General features: G+C 39.5%; 1 protein-coding gene across 3 annotated transcripts in view; it reads right to left on the reverse strand.

The window, feature by feature from the left end:
* iqsec1b (IQ motif and Sec7 domain ArfGEF 1b) overlaps window positions 1–21,397 on the reverse strand; it is a 171,515-nt gene that overhangs the window by 129,269 nt on the left and 20,849 nt on the right. For 2 of the 3 annotated variants that reach the window (XM_046381601.1, XM_046381630.1), the window contains exon 2: window positions 6,492–6,521. The exons of the other annotated variant lie outside the window; for it this stretch is intronic. In XM_046381601.1, coding sequence (XP_046237557.1) covers window positions 6,492–6,521 — 30 coding nt within the window. The remainder of the gene's footprint in view (window positions 1–6,491; window positions 6,522–21,397) is intronic. 3 annotated transcript variants of the gene reach the window in all.

Raw genomic sequence — 21,397 nt, forward strand, 5'->3', positions numbered from 1 at the left:
ATCAACACACCCTTTCTCAGTCACTAATCAAGAATGCAATCTCACATAATTTCCTTGACCAGAACCATGTGCTTTGAGTTGCCTACATAATCAGAATATAACCTTAAAAATGTTAATCATGCTTTACATGACAAGAGCAGATGATCCTGGAAATGTGATGAAACAAACTGATAATGAATATTTTGCCACAGTTTGTAGATATGTTCATTATAAATGTTTGCTTGTTCAGTTAATTATGTTATTTTTTTGTGTTTGTGTTGATGTGTTTATGAAACAGAGTTACACAAAGCTACTAAACACTCTTCCATAAGTCCTTCATCATGCTAATTACTGAACTAAACAACAAACATTTACACACTGTATTTGTCTTCGTGCATCACAAGAAGGTGGAAATTAACTCTGTCCTAAAGCTTTCAGGAATTATGGTAGCTTCACAAAAATCAATTTTTCCTTATTACTATTCAAATGTATGCGACTCAGAAATCTAATAAAGCTGCTGCCTTTATAGTGACAACCCATAGTGCACAAGTAAGAAGTCTCAAACATGTATTGTTCTTGGCATACCACCCTCATTACCACTGAAACAGTGCAGAGCTGATTCCATCTTATCCTCTGTTAGCCCTGGGAATTTTTTTTAACCCAGGTGGCTTGGTGCATACCATGTAAAGGCAAATAGCCATTGGCCACTACAGCCCAGTTAACCTTGGCAAGCTCCCTCTCACAGAACGCTATGTCAGCATACAAAACTCTGTATGTCTCCCACTGGTGCAACACTACTGCTGGGACGGTTTAAAACTGGAGGTTGTCTGCTGCAACACATTAACCCGCTGTGGGGGCTGATGTGTTAAAGCAGCCAACATGCCTGGTTCAGCTCTCACCCACAGGACGAGGAGACAGCAGGAGGCCAGATGAGGAGGGGGAGGTTAAGGGTAAAGCTACTGACAGCCCTGTTCACCTGCTCACTGACTTGCCTGGACACACACACACACACACTTAGTCGTGTTTCCATCACTTCTGGGGACATTATATATACTTACATTCATTTCCTGGAGGCTTAACCTCCACCTCACCATAAGAATAAACATCACTAACCCTTATCTTAACCTAACCCTAACTTCAATCTAACCTTAAAGGAAGTCTTCATCAAAGTGTTTAATGATTTACATTGTGGGGACTTGCATTATGTCCCCATGAGTAAGGCGGGAGTAAAGCAGGTCCTATTCTCTGACATAAAATATGTTCAGCTCCTAAAACCTTACATAGGTCTTTTTTTACGTTGACATTTGACATTTTATTATAGTAGGTTTTATTGTAGGAGGCTGATGAGTACAAATTCAGTCTATTCTATTCTATGGCAAAAATTTAAATGGTTGCAGTTTGGTGATGCAGAATTTGGTGGCTTTAAAGGTGAAACAATAGAGTTTTAGCACTTGGGGCAGCCCAACAATCTTGAAACACATCAGACATGCTATCATCGTGTGTACACAGGAACATTAGCATACGCCTGACGTGCTTCTAGAGAACCAATGAATGCAAGTCCAGCATTTACTCTCATTTTACCTTTGTTTTGGGCTCCATCAACCCCACCTGGAAATATCCGGCTCTTTAACCGCTAAATGTTTGACTTTGTGCCCCTGCTAGATTCTAACTTTGTCATTTCTTTGATGCTGGGCAACATGCAGTGTTTTTATCAGACTTTGTTTGCTGACAAAAGTGTCTTGCTGAGGCTAGAAACAAGTTGCTAAAAATGAAGTTTGTGGCCTATGAAACCACAACAGTGAGCTAAAAAAGGCTATAGTGTAAAGGCTCTGTAGAGCTGAATAGCACAAACACAAGAAATAAACTCTATTACACTGATTGTCTAATAGCTTCCATTACATGGATGTTAATGTCTGTTGCAATCAAAGAACAAAGATCCATCTTGACAGCGTGGCAAAGTAATTAAAGAACAGCAAGTTGTTATAATATATATATAAAATAGCATAATATATTATTGTTGTCACTGAAAACTTAGAGATAAGTGTGAATATGAATTCATTCCTAAACCTCAGCGTATAAAAACATTAAAGGTTTTAGAATACTGAACCATTTGACTGCAGGTCACATTCACATGCATTATTAGTGAGTGTTGCCATTTTACCTTCCCAACAAAGGCAACAAACAAAATTAGAGTTTTTCTTTTTTTTTTTTTCTTGGGGCATTCATTAAATTGTCATGAAGAGGCAGCAGGAGTTTTGGAGTGCCTTATGTGAAAGCAATGAGGAAGGGAGCAACAGCAAAATGTCAAAGCAAAATGAAAGAATAAGGACCAGCCTCATTTCCATTCAGTGCATTACAGAAATGTTGTAAAACAGTTTGTCTTTTTGAGTAATGTCACAGCAAAAACCTGCTATACAGACCAGAGACTTTGCATGGAAAGGAAAATTCTAGCAATAACAGTGTTGGAAACAGTAATGAAACACTGGTAGTGCAGTTGGTAATCAAACCAAATATTGTATAGTGAACCATTGAAAAAACCCAGCAGTAGCTACGTTGGTGAGCTTATATGACTACAGGTATAATTAAAATTCCATATTGACTAATCAATCCATGAGTTTACAAATTCTCATTACTTTTGTCATGCCCTATAAGTTTCTTAACAAACAACAAAACACTGCACTGTGGTTTTAAAATATTTCTATATTTATATTCAAATATATTATACCTCAACTTGTGAAAAACAGGAGAAAAACACAAATGTTGCATTTATATTTTTGTAAATTTAATAATACTGTTGTAGATATGTTTATTAAAGTGGGATCATTTCTTTCAGCAAAATCGCAGCACTCAGATTCTCCCTAACAGAGCAGAACCTTCTCCATCAAATATGTGGACACAGCTTTTACATTTGTACACCTTGTGTGCATTACCTCCGTGCATAAATCTTGTGAAACTGCCAGAGCAGTTGCTAAATTTAATGATTTGCTAACTTGTGTGGCCACTGGACAAAACTGAGACTAATGCGACACAAAATTTGAACCTCCACTCGGGAGTCATCAGTATGCTGTTCTGCAGTCTCATCAAAACCATCCAAACCACTACAATAAAAACGGAAAGACATTGCTGACACATTTGAGTTTGGGTGTCTCACACAGGGGAGTGGAACAGTGAAACTAACACCTCTCTGGAGCTGGGGGTGATTAACATAAGCTACCAGATGCCCTCCTCAATATCCAACACTGTTGGCTATGAAAATGGGGCTACTGTTTAGAGCTGAGGTAATTCCATTTGTCCAGCACTGTGAAGTTCTTTCTGTTATTGCACTGAAGGATCACAGCTTCAATATCCATCCAAAGCACAAGCTCATGAGAGTTTATCCTTGACCTGATAAATAGAAAGGCTTTACTCTGTCAATCCTGCAACTCTTTCCCATTTCATAGGCTGATGAAATCTTCTGTCACTGTGGTTTCATCCACATCTTCACACAATTAAGCTCTCTGAACAAGGCCTGAAGTCTTGCTGGGTTGATCTAATATCACAAAGACATGGACGGCCACTGCGTTCTTCATCAAGTCAGTATAATAGATAAACCAGTACACTGTTAACTGTTTTGAAACGTAAACTCCAACTCCACCATTAGCAAAAAGCAGTGACATTCCCTCCTCTCCCTCAACCCACACACACACACACACACACACAAGTTCACTGACAGTGTAAACATGGAGAGGAGGCTCACATGTTAGCTTGGAAGAATTGAGCTTAGATAATTTCATTATTATCAAACCTCCACTTTAGGATTTGTCAGTTGCCGTTCGTAAAAACATGTTTCAAAGCTACTTTCCGGCTCAATAAAGGGAGACAGAGAGAGAGAGAGAGAGAGAGAGATGAACAGCAGCAGAGTTTGAGTGAGCTCCATGTGAATGGAGAGAGGGAGTGACGTTAGCATGAACAAAGCAGTGGATCCCAGAAATTAAATGTTATTTTCTGATTGTTTTACTGTTGTTATGTTCCAAAGCACAAGAACAATAGTGTGGGAAGGTGCTGCATCGTCACATTTTGTTTCAATTGAGCCAAAGCACATTGTGTGTGGACAAGACATTTTGACACTAAAACATGCGTACTTGGATCAATAAAAACTTCCAAAAATAATGGATCCATCCTTCAACTTCATTTTTCTATTGGAGGGCAAGCAATATTTTTTTTAAAAAATTCAGGTTAATTAAAATATCAAAAGTGTGGAAGACTTGATTAAAATGGTACAAATCATCCCCAGCTTTTCAAATATGAGGATATGCTATTCTCTTTCACATGTTTGGGTTTTGGTAGCTACTGTATGAGCACAATTACAGACCACAATATAAATAAAATCCCATTGAGCCCAGGATAAACGCATTTTAAAACATGATACAAAAAAATACATTAAATTAAAGATGACTTTAAAAAAATCAATCAAACTGAATAACTGCCATACTAGCGGTAATAGTACCATCTGGGAGGTATCTTCATTTCTCACACTGAGCCCACCTCTATCTTCTACGAGACCGGCAGCCACACACTGCCACAGCCCTGTCCAGCTAAGGCATCTATCACTCTGATAAAAGTGTTGTGCAGCTCAGTGACTGACTTTAATAGAACAAGGTGTCCACTGTGACAAACTCTAGCGTCTCCCAGGGACACACCTTCAATTCATCTGTTCTGCGACATCTCACTTTGTCTCAGGACACCTTGCAGTGTCCCTGCTACATGAGGTGGTCAGAAGCACTCCGAGCCAACACACCTGTAAGTCTGCTAATACAGGGTTTCTGAGACCCTTCGTAAAATCTAAAAATGGATGGTTTTGCAGACTGAAATGGATTTGGAGATCGGGATCTCAGCATTCATATCCATTATGAAGATTTTCTTCCCTTCTAGCATGAACACCTGGATGACACATCAGGCCCAAGATGCATTAAAGAGTCAATGATGCAAACTACCTCCAGAAGTGGTCACAGATGCATTTACCCACATTCATAAAGTCAAATGTAGTACTCTGAAGTGTTCTGTCAAGCACATTGCATGTATGTGTATGTGGTCTTTGATTTTACATGTCATGTGACCTAATCAGACGACCATTTGCAGAGTTTTGCACCTGTACTCATTGCATTTTATATGCCCTGAAGAAGAGGTTTATTCAGGACTTCATCATCACCTCATCATCATCAGAGTGGTTCCCATGGTTCCCATGGATCGTGGTTGGACCTCCTGCTGCCGTCCTGCTTGAAACTTACTGCGATTACTACTGTTTAGTCATAATCTATTTTAATTCGATTACTACTATGTGCAGCTACTACCATTATTATTGTCACTACTATTGTTATCAAAATCACCATAGTACCTTCTGTATACTTCATCATTATCATTATCTACAATTCCAATACTTCTGGTATTATTGCTGTTGCTGCACATCTCTGTTTGTGTGCTTCTTCTCTCACCCCCCCTCTCCCCCTCCCCGGTGAGGACTCTCTCTCTCTCTCTCTCTCTCCCTCTCTCTCTCTCTCTCTCTCTCTCTCTCTCTCCCTCTCTCTCAAGCCAACCGGTAAAGGCAGATGGCCGTCCATCTTGAGTCGGGGTCTGCTCTGAGGTTTCTGCCTTTTAAAAGGCTGTTTTTCCTCACCACTGTCGCCAAGTGCTTGCTCAAGGGGGAATGTTGGGTTCTCTGTATTACAATTTAATTAAAGGTGGTCTAGACCTGCTCTAATTGGAAAGTGTCATGAGATAACTTTTGTTGTGAATTGGCGCACCTGTACTCTCTACTCACAGGATGGGCAGCTCTCTGTCATTCTGTAGGCTACATTCATTCTGATTGAAACTCAGAGGGAAAAGGTAGAAAAAAACTTCCTTGTCAATACACCTGGTTTCTCCTTTTTATGTTACACATGTCAGTCTATTATATTTTATTCTGCTTTGTTTTACCTGTTTTATCAAGACCAGGATTCTGTGTAAAACATATAGTAGAAAGCGATATTCTGCGCATCCCTTCTGAAAAATACTGACTACAAAACTTCATTCATTCATTTTTGTAAATGTATGCTTATTTTGAATTTGATGGCAGGATTATTATTTATTTATTTATTTTTTATTATTATGGAAAAATGACTTTCCATACAGACAGGGCTGTATGGAAAGTCAGAGCATGTACCCATGACTGTGTGCAATGTGACTACAAAACAAAATATGACACGACTCCCTGATGGACCATTCTGACAGAAGAATTTGGCCACCAAAAATGAGAATCAGAGATGAGACACTGCACTGTAAGATCTCACTACTCCTGGAGGAAAACAATTACCTCATCTAGATAGTCACAGGTGAGGCTGCAATGCAGATAAAGTCCAGAAGGGTTTAGAGAAAGCCAATGAGATTTTCTTTAGATGACATGAATGAGAGCAGAGGTGAAAAGAAAGTATGCTCCTTGAAAAAACATTTACAAGCAGAAGAATGAGAATGTTTGAACAAATTTGGTCAGCACATACCTGACACCTCGTGAACTTTCGCTTTCAGATCTGTAAATGACAAAAACATCAATCAGGAGAGGTAGGGTACTAAAAATAGGATAGTGACATACTTAGAAAAGGTTTGCATCTGTTTTGTGGCTGACCCTGATGATAGGTATCTAAGTCCAGTTGCATCGGAAAGTGAAAATAATGATGCTGCACTTCTGTGCAGGTCAAAATGAGACGTGAAACTGCATCGACGGCATGAAATTACATTTGGCTAAATAACTCTCTCTTCATACATAAATGAAGGCAGTTCAGTGCAAAGCTAAGCTGCCAATTAAACTAGTGAAACTGCCGTCTTTGCTTTTCCAGACCAGCAGGTCTAGGACAGTTGAATCCCAGTGGTTGGCGAAGAGAAAAGCAGAACATCTGAGCCAGACCATCAAAAATTCAACCCGCAAGTTCCTACACACGTATTTTATAATACTGCTTAACCCTCATCTAAAAGCAGTCTAAATAACACACAAGGTTTACTTCAGCATGCTTGTGATACCTGAGAGCACTTTTAACCAATCAAACCAAAACAATACGAGGAACCTGTTTCCCTCAGCACCACATTTTCCTCTATTCCTAATCTAGCTGAGTGGATTGATATGAAAACCAAAAAGAGTTGACGGATGCCTTTTTCTGCGTTTTTCCCTCAGTGGAGCTGATTTTGTGGGAACACAGGAAATTACATGCTGAATGAAATAAAATGACCTGTTTGGTTCTTTAACCTTGGGCAGATGTGCATCCAGGCGTGTTTGTAATGACAGATGCCTGAATGACTGTGGCTTACTGCAGCGTCTAAAGAATGTCATGTCAGAGCCCAGCGGTCACATAACTAGACAGATCCTTCCAATTCACTGGAAAAATGAAGGTGGGAAATTCCATCCTTGAATGGGTACTTCTGAAATTCATGGAGGGCAAACTATCTGTGATGTACGTCAGCCTCGCTCAACAAAATGAAAGGGACTCTCCTCAGTTTAGCCACCGATGTAACCAGCAAGCCTTAACAGGTTGACAGACACCATCATTACGGCCAGGTTGTCATAACCCACTATACCCAGCTACAGTAATGGGGCTCTTGTCTTTCCTCACTCTCCTTTCAGAAGAAAAGTGTCAGCTTTTTGGCCCTTGGTACTCAATACTCGACTAATGAGAGTGATCTATCAGCTATATTGAATTCCACTCCACAGAGGTGGGTGAAACGCTTTGACACCTTCGTCCATGCTGTGTTTTTCAAGACAAAGCTACTGAAGTGAAACAAATCCTTTACTAATGGCATAATGGTACCCCGTCTGTACAAAGCTGCTTTGATGAGACACTTCTGAACTGTTCACTACTACTTCACTACTGTTTTCAGATGACACGCAGAGCAAGCACAGTAAGGGAAGTGCTTCGGGGGAATGAGGCGGGGCATCAAAAGGAGCAAGGTAAGCAAGAACTGATTGAAAACAGGATGACATGCCCAGAGGAAATCATAAGCTGTCAGTGTGAGACCAACAAAAAGATTAACCTGTCCTTTGTCAAAAGCAAAATCAATGGTAGATCGTAAACAACGAGACTGCAGCAGGAGGGGCTCTGACTGGAAGCCTTTGGACCTATCAGCAGCAACGGAAGGGAAGAGGAACATGAGACTCCCCTTTAATCTAACTGACAACTTGCAAAGATGAGATAGTCACAAGCGCAGTTGCAGAGATTAAGCTCACTGGCCTGATAAAGCCCAGTTAATGATATCATCTGAAGATGCGAGATAGCAGAGCTTTCCCTAGAATTTGCCTCCAGTTACCAAACAGACCACATTAGGACTAAAGTGCTGAGCCAGGGTTATCAGTGCTGGGCAAAGATGGCAGCAGCTCCAGATGCATTATGCTGTGAGTGGGTGGAGATCCACAGTGCATAACTTAGTTACCGCACATAGTGAATGCTGTCGTCTCTAGAGAGTTGTCGTATAATTATGAATTTATCCATGTAAGTAGGGACTGGCTCACCCAGATTTACTCTCCCACTCTGCTATAATAGTATATATTATCATTATTATTGATAATAGTAATGACTAATATATAAAATTATCATTATTATAATAAGTTGCTTCACATTTAGGGATTATGCATCTTGCAAAATGGGACAGCATCATTTATAATTTACTGGTTAGAATGTTGAGCCATTTTCAAAGCCTGCAAATAAGTATTACATTATTAATTTAAATATGATACAATCACCCAGTTGTCAAAAACAGAAAAAACAAAGCATCAATTATTGCAAAAACAACTCAGCCCAAAACATCTACGGGCTGTAATGTTACATGACTCATCAGGAAACACACCCACTGGGCCCACTTCTCCTAAGCAAAAAAAATGAACAGTGTGTTGTCAACAGGAACATTCCTGATGTATCCCTCTTCCTAATGGATGGATCCTCATCGCATGACCCTTTTTGTTTAAACTTGGAAAGGGAACATGAAAAAGAGCAACTACAAAAGAGCATGAAAGCACCAGATATGACACACAACGCCCACAATGTCTAATTGAAGGGAGCATGCGGGATCAAGTCATGTTGCCAAAGCAGATGCTTTCTGATGGGAGCAAATGAAACAGAGTGGTACGGTTACTTAATGTGGCATAGTCACAAAGTGTAGCATATGTTGGCTGACAATATAAGTTGTAAAACTGGGACTGTGTATTTGAATTGTATAATGTGACTGAACAGCAACAGAATACTCATGCTAGATGTTAGCTGTATGTAGACATGTACAAGCATGATTGTCCAACTTGTTTGTTGCTCCACTGGACATATTTTAGCAATGTCAGTGTATTCACAGATCTCAATACTTAGCTTGGTGAGAAAAGCAGCATTATTGGAAACAGGCGTCATAATCCAAATTGCAAATGAAAAAAAAAAAACACTTTCATTTCTATTTTTTTACTTTAACTCACAACTGAGTGCATCCAGTCCTAATAAACCAAAAACAAAACCTGATTAATGAAGTGTTTGTAGAAAAACTGCAGTACCAGTACATTATGGCTAATACGCCTTGCTGACAATCAACTGGGTTCCAGCAGCTGTCACTCCAATCATAGTAAGGATTAGTATAATTAACATTTTGTGGACCCACAGAGTTTTCAATCAAGTACAAAGCTTTAATAATCACAGATGAATGAGGCTGAAGGGAATTATGCATCACACTTGTTCAAGCACTTGTCTACATCGCCTGAACCTTCCATCTGAAAGCACACTTCTTCTGGGTAAAAATTATCTAAAGTCTATTTTCTGTCAATTTCAGGCTACGATAAAACAGAACTAAAACCAAAAACCAAACTCAAGTATTGCCTGGACTTGATTTTGGGCCAAGCAGGCAGAATCACACGCTCTAAGCCAATGCGAAGAATTCCTAGCAGCCTAGCTACAAAAGCAATGGCTGGATTGTTCGAAAGCAGTGTGGGCAATCGCAATCCAAGCATGTTGTAATGAACTGGCAGGGGGGGCTACAGTCAAGCCAATTAAATGATATGAGCCTGACAATAAGTGCTTTTCATTACATGACCCCAAAAAACCTACTGCAACCAAATTTAATCATCTTACAATACGCTTGTTATAAGAAACCTTAGAGCCTTGACATTTTTTTTTAAAACAGATTACAATTCCCATTACAAGTTTTAACGCACAATTTCAAAGATATTTATAAGGTCTAAGGTGCAAGAACTGAAAGTGTCTGTTTAAGTTTCAACAGCCATCTCAGTTCCTTGTGTGGTTAATGCTTGGGCTTGGAGAATACAGTTTAGTTTGAAAAAGTGTGAAAAGCCAATAAATGTGATTTCCCTCATATTTCATTTCTGTTGAAGTTCTATTGCTCTCTTCTGTGCAAACCCCCTTGGGTAAAGAGCAAAGGCTTCCACTGGCCATTGTATGTAGCAGGTTGTCTTGAGCCAAGTTTTCATTTTCCACTTTTCTGTCAATTATAGCTGTAGCTGTGTAACCAAACAGGGTAATGGAATTAACCTTTATAACATACTGGGCAATGCATCATGGCCAAAGGAGACAAGCACAATTGTGAGGGTGGCAGGGGTCAGCTCTCTGCAGCAGCTCCGGACACCCATATGTTAGGACAACAATGAAGCAAGACTACACACACAGCACTGCATTACTACAAACATGAAATGCTCCATGTGTGTGAATATGTAATCCGCTGATTTTTCTTGTTTTAAATAAATTCAAACCTGTATATACTGAAAACCATAATTCACAAATATTAACAATCACTAAATAGGAAAGCAACTCAGCACTGCCTAAATATATTAAATATTATATTCATCCATCCATCCATGTATTAGTTATCTTATTTTCTATCTGTCTTTCTGTCTTTCACACCTTTCCTTACTGCAGACAGCTTTACAAGATATTTTGGCTATTAAGACTGAGAGGTCCTGTTCAGAGGCCAAGCATGGTGATGATAAAGCAGGCCTATTATTCCATTAATGTTGAGGAGGCCTTTATTACTTCTCACAACCATCTTGTCTTTTGCATTTGTGCTTCAATAAGCTATGTGATTTATTTCCATATGGAAAACGTAGGTGTTTTAGCCTATTAAAGGCACTGTAAGCTAACCAACCATGTGGCTATGATTCCTACTGGTCAATAACAGTCGTTACTGAAAGTGTTGGGCAGCACTGCATGTTACGCTAATGTGATAACTTTATTATGCTCAGCAATTACATTATGCTAATCCCACTAATGCTTAGTTAATTGAACATTAGGACATTTAGATCATCATGTGACTTGTTTGATACACGCTTCGCTGCTTTTCAACTGCCTGTAAGTGGAAAAGTACAGTGTTGTAAAACCCTACAATCGGCCATTAGTTTGTACAAGGACATGTTCCCTCATTCATTTCCCACACAGAAACAGCTGCTAATTGTTCTTGATGGAGCACTTGGCGAAGGTGGAGGAGCCTACAAATAGGGTTTTCATGGTGCCATCAGCACCAACATTATATTTAAACCCTGTGGGGATTTAATTTATGCTATGTATATAGTCTGTGTACGATACATTGGAAAATGTGGAACATCTCAAATGGTGATTATACTGTTCATATGGTGCTGTACACCCTTAACAAACGTACACCCTTAACACATGCAGATGTACACCCTCACTACAGACAACATAACTGAATTTCAGAGCTTTTTCAAAAGAATACAGACCACAGACCTTCTACACACAATAATGTGAGTCCTTCAGTGTCTAATATTCAACAATACACTGAACGGAGACATGCCAGATTCTTACCCATAAAAAATGATTTAGTTATTTTGTGTATTTCTAAAATAACTCATAAATAATAAACTCTAAAATCAAACAATATGAAAGGCAATTGTTAAAGGCTGCTGGGGAAGGAAGATTGATATAGATCAGAAGAAAACAGCGCAATTGTTAGCAGGTAATGTACAATATTAGCCTTGCACTGGCCTCATTTTGCTATCTGAACGATGGAATAAAATGAACCCTCAGTCTTATTGGAAGATGCTATCATTTCCCATACAAACAGACTACCAAACAGCAATATGTGCAGTCTGCCAGCAGGTAGTGTAGGTGTCTCCATGTGTGTGCATGAGAGGGAGGGTGAGTGCAAGCCAGAGATGTTGACAAAGTTATGGAGGTTGCACTCAGGCTGAACTGTGGGCCTGGGCCAGACAAATAGGTTTACAAAGTGGATGACTTGTGTGCTCTTGTCTGCCTAATGTAGAGACCACTTCAGGTGCACTGCTGCAGACCTGATCAGCTCTCTTAGTCCCATTATGTCTGTTTATGTATAGTTGGAGCTCAAATGCTTCTGACAATAGCTAAGTTGCTAAATGAGGTGCAGGCAGAGGCAGACTAGCAGTGAAAATTAAAGATGAGGAAATATTAGCGTCAAATTAGCAGAAAGGCATTATTCCATTCTGATGTGGTTAAACTCCAATGAGACACTGCAACAATGTATCCCAACCTGTGAGTGTCTATGATTCAATGGCAGTTCAAATAAGGGGGGACACCAACACACAGCAGCCTTCATCTAATGTTAAGTAGATTTCTATTGATTCCTTGGCATATGACCTCAGCATGTGACAAAGGGCTGAGGGAGAAAATTCAATCTGCATCTAAATACTACACATAGTAAAAGTCACAAAGGAAAAAGTTCTCTAATCTTATCCATCCATCCATCCATCCATTTTCTACATCGCTTATCCATCAGGGTCGCAGGGGAGCTGGAGCCTATCCCAGCTGACTACGGGCGAGAGGCGGGGTTCACCCTGGACTGGTCGCCAGTCAATCGCAGGGCCAACACACAAAGACAGACAACCACACACTCTCACACTCACACCTAGGGGCAATTTAGAGTAGCCAATTAACCTAATGTGCATGTTTTTGGTATTGTGGGAGGAAGCCAGGGTAACCAGAGAAAACCCACGCAGGCACAGGGAGAACATGCAAACTCCACATAGAAGGGCCCAGAACAGGATTCGAACCTGGAACCCTCTTGCTATGAGGCAACAGTGCTAACCGCTGCACCACTGCACCGCCTCTCTAATTTTAATTTTATATTTCTTTACTTTTTTAAACTATCTACCAGTTTTCTTTTCCTTTGCTGTCCATTTTCCACACATTGTCTCAACCGACTCCAGGAGTACTATCAAGCCATGTGGAAGGCTTTTGTTTTACTTGCTCAGGGTTTGAGATACTGATGTGCTTCTGATTCTGTGGTGCAAACAAAAAGTGTCCCTATTACTCCTGACCAATCACAGAGCAAACTATTCACCTTCACGGACTTGAGGTGGCAGACATCTTGGAGACATTTCAAACCCTGGACAAATGAAACCAAAATAAACCAAATATGTGTACCTTAAATCATAAAAGATAAAATATATATATATATATATATATATTTAAGGTCCACATTGTAGCCTTTTCTAGAGCTTTCAACCCCATCTCCCAGCCTCACTAAGACTGTAATTACAGTGCAGCCATGATCTGTGGTGTGGAGTAGAGCTTTCAATTGCATCTCATCACTTTGCTCTAGCGAACTCAGTTCACTGAGAAAGGTAAAGTAAAGTAATACTCAAAACCTACTTGCATACCACAGTGACAAAATCTGAGTGAAAAAACCCTTTAATTGTCATTCAAGTGTACTTCGAATATAAACACCCTCCACAAATTAATCATATAACACAAGGTGAGGACATGCAAAGTCCACACAGAAAGGCTTCCTGCTTTGAGGTGTCAGTTGTGTCCATGGAGCCAAAATGTTGTAATGTAATGTAAGATTTACATTGAGCACAAGGAGCAGTGTCTAGTCCGTAGCCAATGGAAAATGTACTGCCATCACAGTCACCCTAATATTTGGATAATAATTGCTTTATCTCTACATGCTGTGAGTACGGTGTCCTCTGGAGCAGTATTAGTTTATCATCTAGGCTTTGCATTGTGGGACGCCTTGACTAGCAGCAGTTCCCAGATACACAGCAGTTCATTGGGGTATAACAATACAGTGACTGTCATCAATTATTTTCCCTTATGGCTTAAAGCTGGGAGAATAACTCCTTTCCCTGGTGCTTAAGATACGTCTTCAAACCAACAGTTAGAGGAGCATCAACAACAGATTTCCCCTAGGGCTCCAAAAATAAGAGAGCCAGCATTGTCTACATTTATTCATGTAAGTAGTGTAGCAGAAAAGAATGAGTACTAAATTGGTCTGTTGATTGAGGTAAATCAAAATAATCCTGCAATTATGCAATTAAAACAGCCAATTAGGGGGTTGTATACTTTGTGTTGCATAAATATATGGGTTCACTTTTGCCCTTATTATTTGCCACTGACAAGCTGGAAGAAAGCCAAGTAATGTATAGTACTATTAGTGATGTAGTGTGTCTAGGTATGCAGGATGTCCTGAGTTGAAGTAAGAGCCCAGATAAACCAAGCTGACTGCTGCCCTTCATGGGAACAGCCTTGAAGGTTTGTGATGTTTTTTTTCGGTGAGTCTGACACAGTTGGCAGTCCACTTTTATCAGCAGTAGTTCCACCAAATCAGCATGTTGACTGTGAACCGGCATTTGAAGAAGAGCTGTCTGTCTGTTCAGTCTAGTAAATCAGTCCTGTCAACATTTTAGTGCAGTTTTCCTCAATTTTCACCTTCACTTTTTCTTCCATAATCAAAGGACACCATGCTGACACAGTCCGTACCAATCCGAATGTTACAGTGATTAGCTGCAACTGGATGTTTTGTTGTTGTTAATGTTTTCATTTCTCTCTCTCTCTCTCTCTCTCTCTGTGTGTGTTGTACAAAAGTAAAAGTAAATTACGAATATATTTACATTTATGGAAATACTTGTGTTAGGGGCCAATCAATTATTATCCTGGTTGATAAGGTTGCAGTCTGCAAAGTAACTAGTAAATGAATTTATCAATTAAATTTAGGCTACTGGGGTAAACTGTACAATAGTTTACCTCCTAAATGTAGTGAACTGGAAATAAAGCAGCAAAAATATACCATAGTAAAGTACATGTACCTCAACATTTGACTTAAGTACAGTACCTCAGCAATGTACTTAGTTTCATTCCTGCTCAACACTACACAACACACTCTGGACTCTGGAGTTGGTGGAAACCAAAACAGAGCTAAAAGAGGAATGAATACTGGACTTAGATGTGTCTTGTTAAGTGACTGTTTGTTAACATGTTAGCCAACACACAGACATTGAGACTTTTTCAATATTAGTTATATTTTTTGTTTCTTCAATGTAGGCACTACAGCTAATATCACTAGAGCACATTGTTTAAAACCCAGGCTGCATGACTTTCAGCTTTCACCAATTTTAGCACGTCAAAGTCTGTTTATAGGTTTAACTTGTATAAAGCCCTTTATGGTCTGAGAGGGATACAGGCCTATGTGAAGTTTGATACATGGCCTCAAGTGATGTCACTCGTGTCAGCATCAGTTGAACCTGAAAACTGCAAATTTGCAAATGAAAAAAATCTGGGACTGTGGACTTGAAAAGGGAGCTGGCCAGACTTCTGTATCCCACTGCTCATCTGCTTGAGGCTCCATCCAGGCTATATTAGCTGCTACAAGCCTAACACACACTTGTGTCTGTCAAGTTGCATTGACGATAATATATATATTTTAGATGTCCATTGTGAGGCTAACAGTGTTACAGGAATGCAATGCTCAGTGACAAACAGCTGAACAATGTCAGACTCGGTGACTTTTTGAAACAATGTCCCTACATTTCAGGAACAAGCGGTCCAAAAATCTAAAGCATACAGTAAAATAACATCAATGAGTTTTCTAATGCCCAAACACTATGATGTTTTTTGATGTTCAGGTCACTCCTCATATTACCAAATATAATTTAGGTGCACTCCCGCATTGATCAGCATGACAAGGTGAAGGACAAGCTATCATGTTGTACTGTGAGCACAGTGGGAGGTGATAATTCATTTAATAGAATTATATTAATGCATATAGCATTTTCAGTTTCTGCGGTATAATAAAAGCCTGTGGCAGAATTTCTACAGCATATTGAGACCATGATTTGAGGTGTGAACACTAATGCCTTCAAGCCCTTAGGAGAGTATTTAATATGTGCCAGCATACTGCACAGATATTATTCCTCATTACATCTGTGACCATGGGGAAGTCAGAACCACATGAAAGAAAAAAGATGTGCGCTGCTAACGGCTGCCACATTAAAGAACACAGATTTATAAAAGAGGATGGGTGATCTAAATCTATCATCGCTGTAGCCCACAGATGACAGCATCAAACATATCAACATCAGTCTGCCAGTGTAATGGCAGCAGCTTCACTGAAATGAATGCACACAAGACATCAGTTATCTTCTGGGTCTATTTTAAGGTGCTTTGTACCAAGAGGCCAGTGACGCTGGCAGAGAGCAGTGATGTTTGCAGCCACTGAATTTTGTTGTTGACATTTTTTTGCCGTGCATCACAATGTGCATGTTTCTTTTCCCCCACTGCATGTGTCAGCAGCAATTATTCACAACAGAAATGTTCATCTGAGAGAATATTTAGTGGCTATTATGCACATGCCAGGCAACATTCTAGGATCATTTGACTGAAGACTATGACAGTCCTAACACACTGCAGTGCACTTCAAATCAGATTAGAATTTATTATATTTGTGCAATCAGCATGTTTCCAGCACAAATAGAGAGTGAAGTAAATACACGATTTCTATACACCTGGGAATATCCATTAACTAATTGGACCAGCCAACAGTGGGGTATTACATTTGTGCAGTACCTAGCTATTGCATATGATTGTGCCACATACAAAAATCTAATTCAGCACATTAGAGAAAGGTTCAATGGCAGTATGGAATCAATTCAGCCTTTTTAAAGAGAACAATAGTTCAGACAAACTATTTAAAGAGGGATATGTGGAACATTTCCAAATCAATAAATCATTTGGAGAAATTAGTATGATTAGCAGAAACAAATGGGACGACCACTGAGAGAGGGCCTGGCAGACTCTTAGCCGTGCTCTGCATTTTTACTTTGGTGTTTCACCATGTCGAATTTGGCTGGAAGTCTGCTGGATTGCTTTACAGCACAAAACCAGTATGATGGTCTGCTGTTGTGCCAGTGCAGATGGAGCTAAAGCTGTCAGTGTTTCTGCCAGTGGCAGATGGTGGAAGGAGTGAAAGGCAAATGGAAAGATGACTTCCAACATGTTTATCCTCTTCACTGAAGCCAGAGAGAAAAACCTTTGACTGAAGAGGTAACATCCCCTGTGCAACCGGGAGCAACAGGGTTTTGTTCAGAGACACGCTATTGCTAACAAGAGCAAAAGAAGTTACGAAGTTCAAAAGGTCAGTGTAGTAGCTGATGTTGGCTGCTTATAGATTGTTGTGTCAGAATGAAAATGAAGCTGTACTTTGCATGTTTGGACTTTTCTAAAATGTAAAAAGATTGTGTCCCAGGAAGGAAACTGTTTCAAGTTTACAAAAGCAAGCGCTGCAGTACTTAATACTCAACGCCCTGATGTCAATGTGCAGAGGCAAAGCAAATAGTCTGGGATCCTCCGTGTTTACAATCACACTAACTATGCAACAAAGCTTTCCGACTTCATGTCTACTCTGTGTTATTTGTAGACATAAAAATAAGAATGTTCAAATGAGGATGTAGAGAATACAGCTTCTTTAAATTAATTCATATTTTACAAAACAACACAGTCATTTTAACAACATCAAAAGTGAAACTAATTGAAAAACATATAATATAGTATGGTAATTATAGGATCCGACAAAGCATGGCACCAAACTGGCCTTGTTTTATTTATAGTAAGGCATTAAAATGGGCACCTATCTTGTTTTACTCAACAATGAAACCAGCCTACATGTCAAAGAGAAAGCAAACAGAATAATTTTAAGACTTAGCACAAAAAAATGCTTAAAGCTACCCTATGAATTTAAAGTTTGTTAATGTTAGCTGACATCAACCACCATGATCTATGGTCATAAAAAACCAAGTAAGAATGCGTCAGAAAAACTTCTTAGTGTATTAAATTAACAATTTGTCTTCTTGCTAAGAAAATTCAAGTTAGAATTTGGCATAATGAGATGATGCTGAATTGTAAAAAAAAAAAAAAGAGTGTAACGCTAGAAATACAGGACATAAAGTCAACTAACTGGCTCAGTATTGTCAGCTACACTATGATATCTATATAAAATGTGCTAACATTAGTTTACATTTGTGTTTGATTTCTTACTTTGCCTACTTAACCTTTCATATAGGGAGGCTCTTCATGGTTAGAACTAGTATAATGTTTTACCAAAGTACATAACCCAGTGGATCATCATGCATACCAAGCCAGTATAGGACTATTGTCTCTGTACTGTACTGTTTCCCTGATCCTTTTGGCATCTATCATTATCACATATTTGCCACAAATAAAAAGTTTAGGATTTATTTAGGAATAAAACTCACTCACTCAACTCACCACAGCAGTACCTGGTCTGGCATGACAGATATGACAAATGTAAAGCAAATCCTGAATTAACTGTCCATCCAGCTGTATACAACAAGCAGTAGAATAGTGGCAGAATAATATGAATAAGGTTCCTCCTGTCATCACCTAGGCTGTGTATTGAACAAGGAAAATCGAGCTGCACACCACATGAACAACACCTGTACTCAGGTGGTACACACAGAATGAAAGACATTTAGGTTTATGACAAGAGTCTTAATTATGCTGCTTACATGCCTGAAGATGAACATGAGTCAGTCATGTCTTATAATTTTATTTTTAGCAGAATTATAACATTTGGAATCCAGTACATTTTGAACCTAATGTTTTAATCCAATCATCAAGATATTTTATATATGTGTGATATTTAATGCAAAAATAACAAAGATATGTACAGTTAACACTTCTTAATTATTTTAATTGTCAATCACTGGCCTACAAACACAGCTTTTGGCAATAGCAGAGCACTGAAAACCCCTGTGAGTTGTTTTTGGCAGTCGTCGCCATCATGGAAGTCTCACTTCCACTTCCTTTCCAACTGCCCATCAAAAGCAACACTCAACTGATCCAGGGCTCTGAGCTCATTTTTGGGGCATTTGGGAGATAATATAACAACACAGAAACTTTGATATCTGGCAGCAGCGGATAACATGGATGTGATCAGTAGTGTCCTGCTTATTGGCGTTCAGAGGAATGCAATTATGGACCTGAGGGAGGAGCAAAGTAGAACTGTGGAACCTAAACTGATCCAAACAGGAGTGATGCCTCCACCCCTTCAAGTTCACTTGTTAGCCCTGACTTTATCAGCATTCAAATCCAGCGCTGCAGTTCTCAGAATAGATAAAACTATTTTTTAAAAGGATTTATACATGAATACATAAATATGATGCCAGAAATGTAACAACATAGGAGTAAGAGATGTTTCAGTGCACATTAATTTATCAGAAATTATGTTTTCTAGCTGAGCTCACGCAACACATCAACCTGAGGGAATTTTTACAATATGCGCCAAAACAGATACAAGATAATATGAACAATAAATGTCAATAGGGCTATGTCAAATACCATTTTTGGAGCTTTGAAGCTTCAGTGACAATTTCCTGTAAATAGTCAAAGCTTCAGCAGGGGTGTGGGCAGAGAAACAAGCTAAGCTGTCCCTCTTACTTAAAACTTACAGTCATTATTTACACTTTGCCATTACTGTAATTATGAGTCTAATGAGAGATGAAGACTGAATGGGACTCACCAGGTCTTTTCAACCCCGCCTCCAAATTGAAGCTTATAGGTGAGCGTCGAGCTGTAGCATGCATGTAGGGAGCGACAGGTTCACGCTCGTCACGGCCCTGTGCTCACTGAACCACATTTGTGCATGTGGAGCTGAAAGTCTCACTCTATGTGGGGAAAAAAGCCGGGCACACGTGAACGTATGTGAAAATCTAAATTTCACGTGGAAAGTCTGCGGAAAGAGTCAATCACGTGAAACTATTCAACTGACATTTCACTTTTTTTAAAATATTTTTGTAAAAGATGGTTTTCCATTTGTGGATACTGTTCTATGTGTTCATCACAGGCTTTTATGAGTGCGCTTTTTGAGACTAATCAATAGTCACATTTCTCACTCTTTATCAGTCGTTTACCCTTTATTCAGCACAGCCAACTCAATGTCTTTCTGTCTGTGTTTTCTCTGTGGGGAAAAAAAAACAAACCACCATTTGGACATTGATTACCATGGTAACTGAGAAACTTTGAAAGCATTCCGGTGAGCCCTAAACATCAAGGAGAAAAATCAGACATGAAGGAATTTTGAATACTGAAAAGTTGCAAAACACTCATTTACACAATCCAAAACATTTCCAAACCAGATTTCTATTTCACAGCTACATCTCTTCAGTATACTATCAGGGTGTCTGGTTATGCGTCCTGCAGCTCGCAGACCTCCAGTAAATATAGCCCTGTTATTAGAAACCAGAGGTCTCTTTAATAATGGATGAAGGCTCTGATTTCTTTGGAGAATGCCATTCAGAGACCCTTGTCTCCCTCCTCCTGCCTACCCATGTGGGTGACACGAGTCAGAGTTGAGGCAGGATTTTCAAAGCAGTCTCTTCCTGTTGCTTTATCTCCATCTTCTCTCTCTTCCTGTCATTCAGACCCCCTTCCAGAGTCACGCCGCAGCTGTGACCTCACTTCCTCGGCCATTTCCTGCCTTCTGCTTGAACCCAGCCGACTCTGGTGATGCACATGTACTACAATATTGAACTTGACGGCATACTGAGGTTCTCTAACGTTTTTGTGTCACAGACTCACAAACAGACACAAAGAAGGAACAGAGACCTCCATACTGTAGGATTTAAATGAGATTTTGTCTCAATACATCCTGTGGGAGGATTGCTGCTGAAACCTGTAACTTTACACACAACGTGGGAGTAAGCAGCAAATAATGCAAATACCAGTTCTTAAAGCTGTGTTACTTGATTTTAATTTTTTTTATAGGTAAAGAACCTGAAAGAGAGTGCAAGATTTGCTTACATTGTTTTTCTGGCCAAAAATTCATTCAAATACCAACTCCGCAATTTCTGTCTCTGTAGCTGCTAAATGCACCACAATGTTCTGCAGCTGGTTGCTAACTGTCTGTCTGCTCTTTGGTGCTGAGCATGTAGTAGCTTTCTTATTGAAAATAGCTGTCCTGCTGTAGCTGCAGACAGGGTTGTCTGGGACTTAGCAGGTTGCCACGGCCATACAGAAGCACATCTTTGAAAGAGATAACCATAAAAGCACTGTGTGGCCAGTGGTGTTTTATAGTAATTACGACACTGGCAAAAGAAGTGCGACATTGACATGGAGAAACATTATCTGTGAACGGAGGAGAACGGGTCAACACC

This window comes from Scatophagus argus, chromosome 3, assembly GCF_020382885.2.
Source record: "Scatophagus argus isolate fScaArg1 chromosome 3, fScaArg1.pri, whole genome shotgun sequence".
NCBI lineage: Eukaryota > Metazoa > Chordata > Actinopteri > Scatophagidae > Scatophagus > Scatophagus argus.